We start from the raw sequence: 16,728 nt of genomic DNA on the forward strand, positions 1-16,728 counted from the left end.
CATGTTGTGGGTATACCACGTGGCTAATGTACCATCCAATACACATGGAACATGTGGAAATATTTTATTTTTATGTCCTATGTGTATTGGACAATATTTCCACGTGTCTCTGAAACCACATGATGAGTCGTTATGAATATTCTTGATGATATCATATATGGGTTTCCATTCGTTTTTGTTTAGCAACAGTTTGAACAAGGAATACTTCTTTTGTTCTGGTTCCAGATTTTCAGGCTGTAAATAAATAATGCGCACTTTGTTTCCAGTTGAATAAAGTTGTTCTTGTTGGGCAGGGTTTTGAGGAGAGATCCTTGTGGGATTTATTTAATTCAAAAGGTTTGCTTGGCTTTGAGATCACATCCTCATACCATTACATCAAATTAGTCATAAAAATTGAAGCCTAAAAAAGTTACTTCCCTTCCCTTCCCTTCGCCCATATAAAGTCTATTGGAATAGGAAGCAAGAGATTTCAGGCGTTTTGGAATTTGTTTGTGAGCCTTTATTTTTCTCACCAAACACTGCGGATCCAATTCAATGTAACGACATTCGTAATGTTGTTCAATTCTTGTTGCTGTTGACCATCATGAATGGATCCAACCCAATAAGAAAGTTGTGTGTCATGCTAGCACCAACCGAGTTCAGCATTCCATTGTGTAAGCAAAGCGAACATCCATGGAAGCAATTAATTGGAAACCTCTTGTTGATGTCTTTTTCTGCCAGGGGTGTAGATTGTGCAACACCAATGGCCCGAGTGTGTCTGTACGCTGACACCACTAATTTTGACAGTGAATGAACCTTTTAATGATCGAATTGAAAGTTGGATCGGACTTGAAAGAGAGCAACGGGCCCGACCCATGTTGGTGGGTGAAAATCCGGCTACTTCTCTGGGTTCTGAGTTGTTGGATTGCTTAGGCGTGCCGCTATTGGAATCGAAGGCGACCCAATAGGAATGTGTGTATTTGCATGATTATGTGTTGGATATGTGTTGATCTCGACTTCTAATCGAACTATTGTGTTCCAAGAGGGTACTAGCTCGGATTAGTTCTTTTTTATGCCTCAATTAAGAGGACTTCAAGGGGTCGTTTGGTACACAGGCTTGGACTAAATTTAGTACCATGTTTGTTTCATTTAATTCTAGTCTTAGATGGGATTGCTAATACCGGGCCCACCAAAAACACCTCCTTATGAGGGGACTACTAATCCCATGTAGAAAGGGAGGATTAGCTAGTCCTATGTTTACCAGTGTATGAGATGCATACATTATATTGTAATACTAATAACATATATTACTATTATTATTATTACATACACATATACTATAATGTACATATATACATGTATATACACATATACAAGTATATATATACACATATATACATATATAATATATATAAATACATATAGATATATACACATATATTATTATTATAATATACTCATATACACATACATATTAATATTATAATAATAGCATACATGTATACATGTATATATGTAATATATATTATATTATATATTATGTACATATATACATGTATATACATGTATATATATAAACACATATATACATATATAATATATAAATACATATAGATATATACACGTATATTATTATTATAATAATAGCATACATGTATATATGTAATATATATATATATATTATTATAATACATATATATAAGTATATATACATATATGTGTATATACTATACCCATGTATGTATTATAATATACATATACACACGTATATACACATATACATTATATATTTATACTATATGTATATATATTATAATATACATATATACACGTATATACATATATATTATTATTATAACATACCCATATATATTATCTATTATAATATACATATGTATATGTATATGTATTATACCCATGTATATATTATAATATACAGATACACCTATATACACATATATTATATACATGTATATACGTATATATGTATATTATAATATATAATATATATACATTTATTATACATATATTATATATACATATGTATTTTATAATATATATATATATAATATATATGTATATATACATACATATATACACGTATATACATGTATATTATTATTATTATTATAACATACCCATATATATATATATTATATATTATAATATACATACATATATATAAATATATGTATATGTATTATACCCATGTATATTATAATATACATATATACACCTATATACACTTATATATATGTATGTACGTTTATATTATTTAAAATATATAATATTATTATAATATACTTATATACATGTATATACATAGATATATTATATGTATGTATATATGCATATATATTATAAAATACATATATACATATATATAGATATTTTTGAAAAAATAAAAAAATTATAGTCCTAGTCCAAGCATACACCAAACGCAGGATAAGTGTTATTCAACTTAGACCAAGCCAAGTCAAGCCAAGCCAGTCCCTAAGCATAGTTCATGCCAAGACAGTCCTGTGTACCAAACGAGCCCCAATATTCTTTCACTTGTGCGTTGACGGTATGATAGGCACATGACGTACCTAATCCAACAGAAGAACCATATTTTGGACAGAGAATACCTTAATTGGGCTTAATGACCTTGATTGGGCAAAAAAACCTTTACGGTAGGCTCGTTTGTGCTAATATCAGGTCTGATAGTATTAATCAGACCTTAATTACCTTTTATCGGGCAGTGTATATTTTGATGAGACAAGAAGAAAACCCTTGATCGATCAAGACGAAAGCCCAGATTAGGCTAAGTATTGTTTGTCGGGCAAGACGAAAGCCCAGCTGAGCTAGTCTTCTTACTGTCGTTACATTATTGTTTGCATGCACAACTTGACTTGCTTTTGGGTATCCTGATCCTATAATATAAAAACATCTCACATCCTTTTCTTTCCTCTTTTAATCTTAGCCGTCTGATTTTGTTAAAATAAATTCAATGGCTAACAATATAATTGCTTTTTCACTTAAAACAAAAAAAAATATATTGAAAATGACATATCATACCGTCATGCCGTCTGAGTTTAATGCAAAGCCAAAGAAAACGAGTTTAAACTCACAAATAATAACAGAAGTCCTCACAACAATTTGTCTTTGCCAGCAGCAGCAGCAGCAGTTCCACCTCCACGTCGTTCATAGAAAAACATTACATGTACAGAATAACATTTAAAATTCACCAACTTTGGATCTCCTATTTTGATATTCCCCCGAGACTTGCATGTAAAAAATTGAGCATGCTGTTACTCCAAGTAATTTATTTGCATTCAATATTATTGGTTTCAAATACAAATACATTTTTTTTGGGTAATTCAAAATGATGTCCATTATCTCCCATTTGGATCATTAATCTCAGAAAAGATCGTCTCAGATATACATTGGATGGATTCATCTGTAGCGCAACCTGGCTTGGAACTTCTAAGTTCGGCATCGGCACTATCATTGACGAAGGCAACCTCATTGTTCCTTTCAATGCAGTTGCGGTGGAGCTGCAATGCAAGCTCAAGCGCCCTCACAACATCATTCATTGACGGCCGTTCAATTCCACTATCATTCATGCAACTCATTGCAATCTCAACAAACTGATTCAGACACTGAATTTCAATCTTACCCCTTATGCTTGGATCAATAATTTGATCAAGTTCCCCGTCGCGATGACAATTCCTGGCCCACTCAGCCAAGTTCATTTGCCTCAGCTCCACCGTATGCATCACAGCCGGCCTTACACACAGTACTTCACACAATACTACACCAAACGAATAAACGTCCGACTTCTCGGTTAGCCGTTGACGTCGGTAGTATTCCGGGTCCAAATATCCGAAACTACCTTCCACCATTGTACTAATGTGAGTCTTGGACGTGTTGGTAGTGCCCATTTTTGACAATCCAAAGTCCGATACTTTGGCCACCCATTTCTCATCTAATAAAATGTTTGTGCTCTTCACGTCCCGGTGGATGATGGTGCCCTTGGCACCGGTATGAAGGTAGCTCAACCCTCGTGCCGCGCCAATACAAATTTGAAGCCGTTGCTCCCAAGAAAGAGGCGGGTTATCCTTGTGGTAGAGATGGTCGGCGAGGGTCCCACGTGCCATGTAATCGTACACCAAGATCATCTCATTGTCGTCTGTACAATATCCAATGAGAGACACTAAATGGCGGTGGCGGAGCTGGGACAGCAACTCGATTTCCGTCTTGAACTCATGGGCTCCCTGTGATGACTCGGGTTTCAGCCGTTTGATAGCTACAGGGGTTGGCCCACCATCGTCGATATAGCCTTTGTACACGTTCCCAAACCCGCCAACTCCAATGATGAAACTATCATTGAAGTTTTGGGTGGCGGCTTTGATCTCAGCCAGTGGAAAGTAACGACATAAATAAGGAGGTAAAGATGACCCGCGAGTCTCTGTTGACTTGGTTGGCCCGTGGATGGAGGAGACAAAGGACTTGGCTTTCAGTCGTCGCCTGAAAATCAGGAATCCAAACAGGACAGAGAACACAAGTAGGCCGGAAGCTACACCGGCAGCAATGGCAAGTATACGATTGGACTTGGTGTTGTGTTTTACTGAACTTGACGGCGTCAAATCGGTGGGTCCAGCAAAATTGCCATTTAAGTCACTTAGCTTGAAGATTTCGAGCCCATTCAAGATTCCAGCATTTGGATTTGCTTGCAGTGCGAGAGAGAGGTTAACTTTCTTCCGGGTTCCACCAGGGTCGGTAGGCATGGAGACCAAATAGTCTTTGTACACTGGGCTCTCATTTCCACCACTCCATTCAATTATGTCGGCTCCTTGTCCTGCGGTTAGATTGACCATTTGGATTGTAAAAATTCGGTCTCTAACCTTGGTGATTTTTGGTTGAAACTCACAAAAATGAAGCCTAACCAGGTATGAAAACTCGGAATCTACAGGAAATTGCCAGATGAGATTAAAGCTCTTGTTTATGTTGGCGTCCTCACCCATTGACCGACCGGTTTGGTAAACTTCTTTTGGCGCAGTGTACTTTGCAATTGTGTTAAAGTGGAGTTCTATACTAGTATTTTGTTGCAGAAGGCGGCTCAAACTTAAACTTGAAGTGTCCAAGTACCTTTTCTCCTCATCATCACTATCCCATTTGCGGTACATGCCAGTATCTTTCTTGGGAAGAATTAAGACTCCCCCGACATTCAATCGGTAGACCATCTCTAGAACAATCGTGTTTTCAATGCGGAAGTTGATTTGGTTGCCAACAAACGCAACCCCGTCGCTGTACGGTGGAGTGTAGTAAAGATTCCTAGGCATGGATACAATTTCAATGCCGTTGATAAAGGCATGCGCATCTCGGCTTGCCCGGCTTGGAGTGAATGTGATGTTCAAACTCTTTTCTCCCTCCTCAATGCTTACACAGAATTCTCTGTATATCGTCTCCATCCCAGAAGCATCGGCAGTGAGAGAAGTGTTGAAGTTGTGGAGAAGGGTAAAGCCACCAGCTTTGACGGAGAAGACTGCATTGGAGCGGTGGAAGTCGACACCATATGAAACAGGGTAGAAATACAGACGAATGAACTTTTGGCCAGTGGTGAGGTTAAATGTGTATGTAAATTCAGAGCGAGACAGCCGCGATCTGTTGTACGGCACAGCTCTGCTGGCAAAGGAGGACGACGGAGGTGCGTCTCTTACGAGGGATGTGTAACTTGCAGCTTGGTGTACTTCAACGGGTGAAAACTCTGAATTTATGTCTCCAGTCCAATTTCGGCCGTCATCCAGAGTGACCAGCTGGCCAGAATAGCCGCATTGAACGGTGATAGCATTGACCGGAATGTATGGACGTGGGTCGGGGTTTGGTCCGGCAAGATTTCCATTTGTATCATTGAGTTTGAAGAGTTCAAGGCCGTTCAAGAGTACATCATTGTATTTAGTCATCCAATCTCTTGGGTTTGCTTGCAGTGCAAGAAAGAGCTTAACTTTCTTCTGATCAGGGCCTGCAGGCATGAACACGACGTAATCCCTGTAGATTGGTATCCCATTTCCACCACTCCACACGATTAAGTCGGCTTGTGGCTCAGCAAGTTGGTTCTCCACATAGATTAGAAACGATCGGTCCCCGGGGTCCATAATTTCAGGCTCAAACTCACAGAAATGAAGCCTTAGCAGGTAAAGAAACATGGGATCTACGGGAAATTCCCAGGTCAATTTGTAGCTCTTGTTTCGGGTGTGGTTGCTGCCCATGGACCGGCCCGTTCGGTAAACTACTTGTGGAGCACAGTACTCTGGTATTTTCACAAAGTTGAGTTGAAGGCTAACGTTTTGTGGAAGAACAGTCCACCTGGAACTCAAATCATCCAAGTACTTTTGCTCGTCTACTACACTGTCCCAATTGCGGTACATCCCAGTGTCTTGGTCGAAAGAGAGTGCACTTCCACCGACGTTTATTCGGTACACCATCTCCATCGCCGTGATGTTTTCGATGCGATAATTGGCTTCGTTGCCTACATAATCAACTCCATGGCTTTCGGATGCAGTGTAGTAAAGATTGGTGGGCATGGACACAATCTCAATCCCATTGACGAAGGCATAAGCATCTGGGATTGCTCTGCTCGGAGTGAACGTGATGGTCAAGCTCTGTCCTTCATCAATATTCAAACAGAACTCTCTTATTAGCGTCTCAGTCTCACTAGCATCAGCAGTTACAGAAGCATTGAAATCATGGAGAAGGGTAAAGCCACCTGCTTGAACAGAGAAGAGGGCTTTGGACCGGTCGAAGCCGGGGTCATATGAAACTGGGTAGAAGTAGAAGCGAATAAACTTCTGCCCGGTGGAGAGGGAAATTTTGTAAGAAAATTCGAAGCGAGAAAGCCTAGCTGTGGTGTAGGGCACTTGGCTAACAGAGGAGGAGGGAGGAGCTTTTCTGACTTCGGAGGAGGTGTTGGTGTCAGCTTGGTGTAATTCAGAGGGGGAAAATTTTGATTTGATATCTCCAACCCAATTTCGCTTGTCATATATGTTGGATAAGGTTTCGGAAGAGCCACAGTTGATAGTGATGTCTTCGACCGGAGTGTAGATAGGTGCAGAGATTAGGCTGCCAATTTGCAGAAAGAGGGGCAGGAGGTAGAGAGGCAGAGGAGGGAGGAGGAGTTTCTTCATGGTTATTGTTTGGAAAGGTGTTTGCTGCTAATTGGGTTCTTGATAATGGCAAGAGCAGTAAAAGATCAAGGGGTAATTAAGATGATGATTCAAAGGATGGTTATTGGTTTGTAAAGGTGTTTACTGCTTTCTTCTTTTGTAAAGCTTTCTTTTGCTTTTTTTTTAAAAAAAAAATTTTATTTTAAAACAAAATATTAAAATTATGTTGGTCAACAACATAGAATAATTCAGGCATAAGCTTTCTATTTTTTTGTCCACAAAAGAAAAAAAAAAAGCTTTCTATTGTTTCAGTGCTACCACATCTTCGTCATGTGTTCATGTGTCTGGTAGGTAGGCGTATGGTTGTCGGTCTCCTTTTATCATTGAGATGCATGATATTTTCCAGTTACCAAAAAAAAAGACATGCATATTTTTCTGAGAAATTGCGTGGAAATGTAAAAGAAAGTAGTTTTTGTTTTCTTTTCTGATTTTTTTCGTATTGAAGCTTATTTGCCTAAAACTTTCACAAGGAGACCAAAACGTCCAATGATTTCAATCAGCTGAGCTAGTCTTCTATAGTTGTCGTTACATTCTTGTTTGCATGCACAATATTGAATTTCTCGAGCACAAGTAGGATACGTGGATGGATCAACGACTTGCCTTCTCTGGTTTCGTCAAACATCAAAGACTTTTCTTTCCTCTTTCAATCTTAGACGTGGGACTTTGTTAAAGAAAATTCAATGGGCTGTCAATATAATTGTTTTGACAGGGGAAGGAGGTAAAGAGGCAGAGGAGGGAGAACAAGTTTCTTCATGGTTATGGTTTTGCAAAGGTGTTTGCTGCAAACTGGGTTCTTGATAATAGCAAGAGAAGAGAAAGATAAGAAGGTAAATAAGGAGAGGAGGATGATGATCAAGTGAGAAACAGGGAAGCTGCTGAAACATAACAGAGAGATTGCCCTGTTTAATTTTCAAATGGGAATTTGGAAAGTCTTCTTCTGATCAAGTGTTATTGTCTTCACATGGAGAAGAGAAAGATCAGATGCTAATTGGGTTCTTCATCCACATCCACATGACAAACATCCCATGGAGTAGTTGACAGGTGTGGTAGACTGACTGTAAAGAATTTGTACAGAGACGAACTAGAGACGTGAAAGGAAAATAATAAACTAGGACCACAAACACTAGAATCGATTGAAATAAAATTGATGGGGCAGAGGAATATCTTGGCGAGATATTATTGTGGAACTTGGTTGTGTGTGGGAATTGAGTTACTTGACAGCTGAATGGCTGTCTCGTTTGATATTTTCCATGATTTCAGTGGCACAAAAGGCTTTTAGTTCTCGTCCAAACTCGCATTTGCATGCTTGCTTGCTTCTCCATGTTTGAATGTTTCATGATTTCACGTGCAGGCCAGGAAAAAAAGTTAAAGAAAGACAAAAAACAAACAGCATGAACCCTCTCACTTGGGATGGACATTTGAACCGAAAAATCCTAGTACTAGGAGCATTTGGCATGAAAATTCTCTTATGTGATGAATATTTCTAGGAGCAATTACCAGGTGACCCTATAGCAAATGTTTAGAGTGGAAACAACTCACTCCTGATTAGTTCTTTCCAAGAGATTTTGGATGTAATATTCAACTATCCATGACCGGTTCCTATTTGCATCGTTCTTGTGTAAGGAATGTAACTTAGCTCGAGTAGAGTTTTGTATCAAAAGATAACGGTGCAATTTAAGGAGAACTCCCCCTTATCCTTTTATGCATAACTTATTCTCCAACATAGAACAATTGTATTTGATTCACAATTCCTAACAAAGTTGCAATTTATTAAAATTTTACAATACTAAATCTTCTAGAATGATCACGGGACAAACAACTACAATAAACGTAACCCACTGCCCCTAATTTTAATTTGGTTCAAATACAACTGATATGAAACATTGATGCAACATATTTACAAAAACCTAAAAAGCAGCCCCTTTGCAACACTTCAATTAAAACCTTTTCTATTTCAAGTCCCCTTTTGCTATTCTTTTTAAGAAGAAAATATTTAAATTATGTTCGCCAACAACATAGAATAATTCAGGCATAAGCTTTCTATTGTTTTTTGTCCGAAAAATATAAAAGCTTTCTATTGTTACAGTGCTACCATATCTTCGATCGTCATGTGTTGATGTGTCTGGTAGGTAGGCATGTGTTGATATTTTCCAGTTACCCCAAAAAAAGGGAAAAGAGATGCATGGAAATGTGTTTTTGTTTTCTTTTCTGAAAAGCACAACTCGACCAAAACGTCCAATGAGTTGTCGTTACATTATTGTTTGCATGCACATCTTGACTTGCTTTGGGTATACTGATCCTATAATATAAAAACATATCACATCCTTTTCTTTTTAATCTTAGCCGTCCGATTTTGTTAAAATAAATTCAATGGCTGACAATATATAATTGCTTTTTTACTTAAAACCAAAAAAAAAAATATATATATATATAAAATGACACCTATAGAAAGGAGAAAGAAGCTGTCTAAAGTGTTGGGGCTCCCTTTCATTATGTAGAGGAAAGGAATTGCTTTTGTTAAAATAAATTCAATGGATCTAACCCAATAAGAAAGTTGCGGGTCATGTTAGCACCAACCCAGTACAGCATTCCATTGTAAGCACATCTACCATCACTGGAAGAAATTGGAAAAAACCAAAACTCTTCTGGAGATGATACAATTACCTCTCTCCATTCACTGCTATCCGAAGAGAAGATCTCTGCAATGAATTTGTACCCCGATTTGTAATGAGGAAAAACTAATCTCACAACCTTGCCCCTACGCTCACCATTAATATTAATATTCCGCTGCCTGCCTGCTGGGACTGAGGAGATTACTACCACCACCACACAAGGATGAAAATATTTATTCGGCCTTCAATTTATGGTTATTTCGGGGGATAAATTGATGCCATTTTAGTTATTGGGGAAAATTGACTGATATTGGCTTAAAAACACATAATTTTGAAGTAAAACTTTCATAAATATTAAGCACATTATCAATGAATGTATTGACCAAAAAAAAATTCAAAATATACTAAGTATAAGATATGCATATGAATCTGATGAAATGTACGTGTATATAATGCGCGATGAAAATCCTGAGAATAAATACAATTAGACACATACAACAGTATTCAAATGCAACCCAACCCAACCTGTTAATGCATAACCCAACATTATATTACAAGAGTCAAACTTAATGATAAAGGAAACGAGAGATAGAAGATTAGGTGAAAAATAAAATCAAACACACAAGAATCCGAGCAACCAGAGAAAGGAGAGGAAGAGCCAAAGATAGCCGAAATGACTGATGAGAATAGAAGAAAGAAGAAGCTACTAAACATTAAAGCTTGGTTTTTGACATTGATTCAGGGACGTATTGGGTTATTTGTCTGGTATCGGTAAATATCTAGGATATCAGGGGTTATCCGGGATATATTGCCGATAAGGGGGAAGAAATAGGCTTACCCCCTTGTATCTGTATCGACACCTAAAAAAGGGATATATCGGCCGATATTTTCTTCCTTGCCACTACAAACACTCTGTTTGCATCGAGGTGGGGAAGGAAGAGTAATCCATTGCCTGATGTATTTATTGCAGATGTAGTAATCACATTGATGAAACCTGCTTGCGCAGGACAGAACTAGGTCATTACACGTCCCTACCACACATATCTCTTCTCTAACGAGTGGAAACTTGCGAGTCTTTTAAACACAAGAGTTAGGGGTTTGGACGACGATGATGAAAATCCGTAAAAATTCCTCTCCTTTGAAGCTTATCACATTGGACACATAAAAAATGCTTAGAGAAATAAGCATCAGATATGAGAGTACACCAATAGGTAGCAAAATTTACCAACCCTACTTAAGTTTCCTTACAGAAGAACATTTAAAATTCACCAACTTTGGATCTCCTATTTTGCTATGCCCCCAAGTCGTTCATTGCCTTCAAATTCATTGCAGCAGAGTAAAAATTGTTCTCACATACACAAACTCTAACATCGAAAAAGTGAAACCAAAATTTACATGCAAACTAAAGTTTAAGGAATGACGGAACAAGAAGAACCAACACATTTTATTTTCATCTGGAAGGAATCAGGAAGGCATCAGTTCTTACCAAAAGACAAGTTAAACTTAAAAGAAGACCAAACTATTCGGGCAATCATATCCACATCCTAAATCCCAGAAACAAAAAAACCCAATATTTACAAATTTATATCTCTCTTTATTAAATATTTTGGTGCAAAGTTCTAGACTCTAAAAATACTTCTTCAAACTTCTAAGACCTCAAGTCTCAATCTCTCGAGTAAACATTTTGCTGCATAAACACTACTAAGACCTCAAGTAACACCAACAACAAGCAATTTATTACACTTAGAAACTCCACCAAATTAACCAAAGCTATAAAATGTTCAAAACCAATACAAGCTTCATTTCATCATTGGATATGAGACTGCCCGAAAAACGCCTATTTACAATTTTTACACTAAGCAAACCAAGAGTATATATAGCTATATAAACATCTCACACAAATTGCTCAAACCTGACCTCTGAATCGCCTGGCTCGCCACGGGTAGCCCTTTCACACTTGCTCCTTTCATAATCAGGATCATCCGTGGGCAGCTCATACCGGCAAACCGGGCATGTATTTCGAATGCCCAACCAGGGCACAATGCAGTCCTGATGATAGTAATGGCAACAGGGTAAGCTCCTGACCTTATCCTCCGACGCAATGCTGTCTTTACAAACAGCACAGACCACTTCTTCATTCTTCAACTTCTCCTTTGTGAACTTAACAAAGGGAAGATCCTCGACAACACTTGAAGCCGCCGGAGGGCTACCTTTCATGGCATTCGCATTCTCCACGAATTGCCCGAAAATCGTGTTGATGTACTCTGCAGTCTCTAAGTCAACATCATCATCATCGGCATACCTCCGGAAATTGTTGACTGTCAAGAGAATTTCCCACTCCAGGCTTCGTGTGGCTCCTTCCGGAATCTCTTCTTCTTCTTCAGTAGAAAACCCAGAGGCCACTGAGAGCTCTTCAACTCCGCCATCGATCCGATTAGACTCAGAATTTTCAAACATGTTCCTCTGCTCCACCAAGAAAAGGTTGTCCCAGATTGATTGGATACCCGAATCGGTGATCCGATTACTTTCTATATCATCGATGGTACCGGAATCCGAATCAGATTCCGATTCCAACCCAACAATCCGAAGGCCACTAACGCGCGAATCATCCCCTGGTGTAATATTAAACTCGCCCAATTCAGAGACAGAGTCCTGAGAATTTGACTCTAGACCAAACCCTAACCCCAAATTTGACCCCATTTCATCTCCACCATCAACACCCCCAATTTCCGATTCAAGCGAAAGCGGGTCCGAACCCGAACCCGAACCCGGAACCGTAACGCAGTCGTTATTGGGCCGCTCCGAGGTGCGACGGTCGAAGAGATCGGTGACGAAGCAGCTGACGTCATGGTCCGAATCGGAGGCGGCATCGGAGAAACAGTCGCAATCGGAGCTTCGGGAATCGGGCGGATCGGCGAAGGGGTTGCAATTTTGGTTGGTGCACCAGTGGGCGAGGGGATCAAGAGTTAGGGTATGTGGGTCTGGTTCGTTTGGTTGTGGTTCGCGGGGTAGGTGAGTGGTGGCGCAAAGCTCAGACATAGTTTCAAAGATTAATAATGGAAGAAATTGGAGAAATTTTTGTTTGGTGGTGGTGCTTCAGTTTATATAGTGTGGGTTTTCTTCCCTCGTTTTTTATTTTATTTTATTTTATTTTACTTTGTCTTGGCCTGCTCTGTAAAAGAATAAAAGTTTAATCAATAAAAAAACATGCTATTATTAATGTGTGCATTATTGGAAAAATATACGAAAAACATGTTGCAGGTGTCTTCTTCGAATTATTACACATAATCTGCACCCTCCTCGGTGGTTACATTCTCTAGTACTGGATATCATAAGTCTATCCAAATTTTAATGTAAATTTTATTCGACATATCTTCCATGAAAGTAATATGACGGTCGATGCTCTTGCTACTCATGGACATACACTTCCTCATCTTTGTGTTTGGTTTAATCATGTTCCTCATTTTGTAGCTCTTCGGATATTGTATGATGATCGATCTCTTTGAGTTCCTAGAGGATCCCTCTTTGAAATTCATTTTGTATTCCAAAAATAAAGATGTTATCCTGACAGATTATCTCGGGGAAACTTCAAACTAGTACAATATTATCCTGATAAACTACAGAGTCATGCGGGTCTCCCCATGCTTCTCTTTCAGCTCAAAGAATACGTCCTTGATTGCCTCAAATACCTCCTCAGGAGACCTTTCAGCATCAATCTAGGCCAAAATCAAAGAAGAAGAAAATAAGCTACTTATGGGGAAATCAAATTTTTAGGTCAAATTAGCCAAGCTAAACAACATTTAGTCGTCTAATTGTGAAACACTCGAGCGCGCTCATGTATATATAGGGTAAAAGGCTTGAACTAAGACTAATATTATTCACTGGCAAAAGGCAAAGTAACCATTTCCCATGGAATGTTACAATCAGAAGCTTTGTGGAGAAGATCGTTTACCTTTCGAACATTGCCCTCGGCGCTGTAATAATTGATTACAGGAAGAGTGCATTCAAAGTAGACTTTAAGACGCTTCTGTATTGTGCTAATATTATCATCAACTCTTCCCTTTGAATCCACAGACAATATGCATGAAAAAGAGTTAGTGAAGTTAGACACATTGAAAAATTTGTAAGTTAAAGAAGAAGAAAAAGGGCAGTTTGCTCACCTGGTTTCTATTTAAAAGACGTCTTTTCATCTCCTCTTCCGAGCAGTCAAGAAACAATACAAAATCTGGCTCAATTTTCATCTGTAGCAGAAGTTTTGATTGTGCATATGGAACAGACAGAACAATGAGATATAAATATGTTAAAATCAGTGAAAGAATAACATATGCTATTCACAAATAGTTTTTACATTAAGCAATGTAATTAAACTATCAAAGAATTTGATAGCTTAAACAAACAAAACAGAAAACTGCAAACCTACAAAGCTTTCAGCGGCAGCACGATTTTCTTCATTCCGTGGGAAGCCATCGATGACAAATTTCTTGTTTTGGCTCCTCTGCATTGCCTGTTGCAGAAGCTTGACAACCAGATCGGAAGGAACAAGCTTTCCTTCTTTCTTACAGTCCTCAATCATTTTACTATAAAGAAATTTGTAACAATAAAAGATGTGTATAACAAGGTGCATAATAGAAGTTTCATCCAAAAAAGTTTCCTAGATTTCCATCATATGAGAATTATAATATTTACGTCTAAGTATTAGGAAGCTGAAAGCAAAATTATTGGTTTAGTATTGCACAAACAAAAGAAAGAAACTTTTGAATCGAATACCCGTATTCAGATCTAGTCTCAACTTCTGCTTCAAGAAGATCACCAACACTCAGATGACAAAACCCAAAGTATGTAGCAATTTTGGCGCATTGTGTACTCTTTCCGCTACCTGGACCACCTGCAAAGCATAGTTTAGGAGTAACTACATCAGCAGGCACAACAATTAGAAGGTTAGCAAGTCATCTTAGATAACTACACGGGCAGGATTCTTTGTAAACATTCTAACACATCTAACGTCGTCATTTCGTTTTGGATACAAAATGAGGTGAAGGTGCTCAAGCTCAAGAGAAGACTTCCAATCCATAAACTTGTATAAATTTGAGTGCAGAACTTGGACATTGCCACAACAGCAGAATTTCTTGGTTCCTTCGGTCCAAAAACTTCTTACACACCCAATCTGGTCACCTAAGCTAATTGTTTTACAGGGAGACAAATTACCATGAATGTTGGTACAATTTCATGGAGAGCCACAAACCAAAGTTCAAAAGAAATTTGTTACATGTCACTTGGATATTTTGCTGTCAAGACTCAAGATTAGTCCTGGATCCCAACCCAACAGATACAAAAGTGGACAGGAAGGAAAAAACAAAATCGAAAGAGTTCATGATCAAATTCAAATTGCACCAACAAAAGTTTCACACCAGCAAAATGGAGAAGTTGCAAAACATTGTAAACTGCTTAATTACCTAAAACATAGATAACTGTGTACCCTTTAAGGTTATCTTCACTTACATCCTGCCAATCAAAGATAAATTTCATTCAGAAAACAGGATGAATGCAAGACATTTTCCCAGAAAAAGTATGAGCGAAAATTAGTAACACATCCAATAATAGATAGTGATATCTAAGAACCCAACCAAGGAAAAAAAACAAGAGTTGACAGTTAACCTTGTTGGGAGTCACAGTTGCCTCTTGTGCTGCACCATCTTTTGCCATGGTCTCCATAAAATCCTATCCAGCATGAGCTTCTTTAGAACCAACATGCCATAATTTTAAGACCCTTCACCAGGTAGGTAAAAGCTTCATCTTTACTTCCTCCACAATTATTTTCTTTTATATGAAGCAAACTTTTTAACCTTAACTTCAAGTTTAAAACTTCAAAATAAATAATCCTAAAGAGACTAGCTTTATAGGCAGGTGAGATGAAAGAAGAGAAATATTATGAAAAAAATTGAAAAAGAAGTAACAAAATCTAATCACCTGACAGGGATTACACTGGGGGGGATGACTGAAGAGTGCAATGCTTGCTCTCAGATTCACAGGGTCCTTTCTGTGTGTAAACGGTGGCATGGGTCAGCTAAACTGACTAGAGACTTCGATACAGCTGCAAACGCTGCGTTTTAAGCAAATAAATGAAAAAGAAGTTCAAGGTTTTAATTTTGTGGAATTAATATACAAATGTAAATAAAAAGAACAATTCAATAAATAAAGAAGGTATCCTTTTTTATTTTCAACAGTGTGTTACCCAGTTTAACAAGGTTTTCTTCACTTTTGCCCCTCGTCTTTGTAATAAGACAGCATATGCTGTTGTCAGTTTCGTGACTAAGTAAAGGGGTAGTTATGTTTGGGACCATGTTGGTACGAAATAGTTGTTTGATATACTCGCAGAAGATGTAAATTCTCTTTTGTTTTGAGGGAAAATATGGTTGGGGTTCTTCTTAAAGCATTTTTTTAAAAAAATTAAGGTTAGGAGATTCTGAACGCACTACAAAAATTTGATCAGCATGCATAAAGACAAGAGAAAAAGTCACTTTTGATCTTTATAATTTATCGATTTTTTTACTTTAGTTCATGTAATTTAAATTTTGTCAATTTAACCATGCACACATCTAAATTTCCATCCAATTCCATATAAAATTCCGTCCAAAATACCCCTCCACATAAGAGACGTGTTTATTATATCAAGAAATTGGATGAAAATTTGGACGTATCCTTAAATTGTAATAAAATAAACTACATGAGTTAAATTACCATAATTTTTGTTTGAAGATAAATGAGAAATTGGAAGTAGTTACAGAATTTTTGTGTATTATTAGCAAAGGTAGTTGTAAGAACCTAATTGTCTCTGAACACTCGACCCAAGAATTGTCTTTTACAAAGAACCTGTAACTCAAGTCATTAAGAATTATTATCTTCCCCAAAAGTTATGTGTACATGTGTTCAAA

General features: G+C 37.8%; 3 protein-coding genes across 4 annotated transcripts; all 3 read right to left on the reverse strand.

The window, feature by feature from the left end:
- Positions 2,944–9,082, reverse strand: LOC18782910 (receptor-like protein kinase FERONIA). Its single transcript, XM_020558763.1, has one exon. It carries the CDS (start codon positions 7,143–7,145, stop codon positions 3,354–3,356), a length of 3,792 nt encoding a protein of 1,263 aa, XP_020414352.1. The 5' UTR covers positions 7,146–9,082; the 3' UTR covers positions 2,944–3,353.
- LOC18783543 (E3 ubiquitin-protein ligase Praja-1) lies at positions 11,219–12,944 on the reverse strand. The gene has a single exon (XM_007215468.2). The coding sequence runs from the start codon at positions 12,833–12,835 to the stop codon at positions 11,690–11,692; it is 1,146 nt and encodes a 381-aa protein (XP_007215530.1). The 5' UTR covers positions 12,836–12,944; the 3' UTR covers positions 11,219–11,689.
- Positions 13,006–15,864, reverse strand: LOC18782219 (UMP-CMP kinase 3). 2 transcript variants are annotated; one of them, XM_020559733.1, is made up of 8 exons: positions 15,764–15,864; positions 15,452–15,514; positions 15,250–15,298; positions 14,564–14,681; positions 14,217–14,373; positions 13,957–14,037; positions 13,749–13,856; positions 13,006–13,512 (listed from the first exon to the last, which is right to left on the reverse strand). In XM_020559733.1, exons 1-8 carry the CDS (start codon positions 15,851–15,853, stop codon positions 13,414–13,416), a joined length of 765 nt encoding a protein of 254 aa, XP_020415322.1. In that variant the 5' UTR covers positions 15,854–15,864; the 3' UTR covers positions 13,006–13,413. The 2 variants fall into 2 exon arrangements, with proteins under 2 accessions (XP_020415322.1, XP_020415323.1); XM_020559734.1 differs by having other exon boundaries at positions 15,452–15,563; positions 15,764–15,862.

The sequence above is a fragment of the Prunus persica genome, chromosome G3 (assembly GCF_000346465.2).
Source record: "Prunus persica cultivar Lovell chromosome G3, Prunus_persica_NCBIv2, whole genome shotgun sequence".
Taxonomy (NCBI): Eukaryota; Viridiplantae; Streptophyta; class Magnoliopsida; order Rosales; family Rosaceae; genus Prunus; species Prunus persica.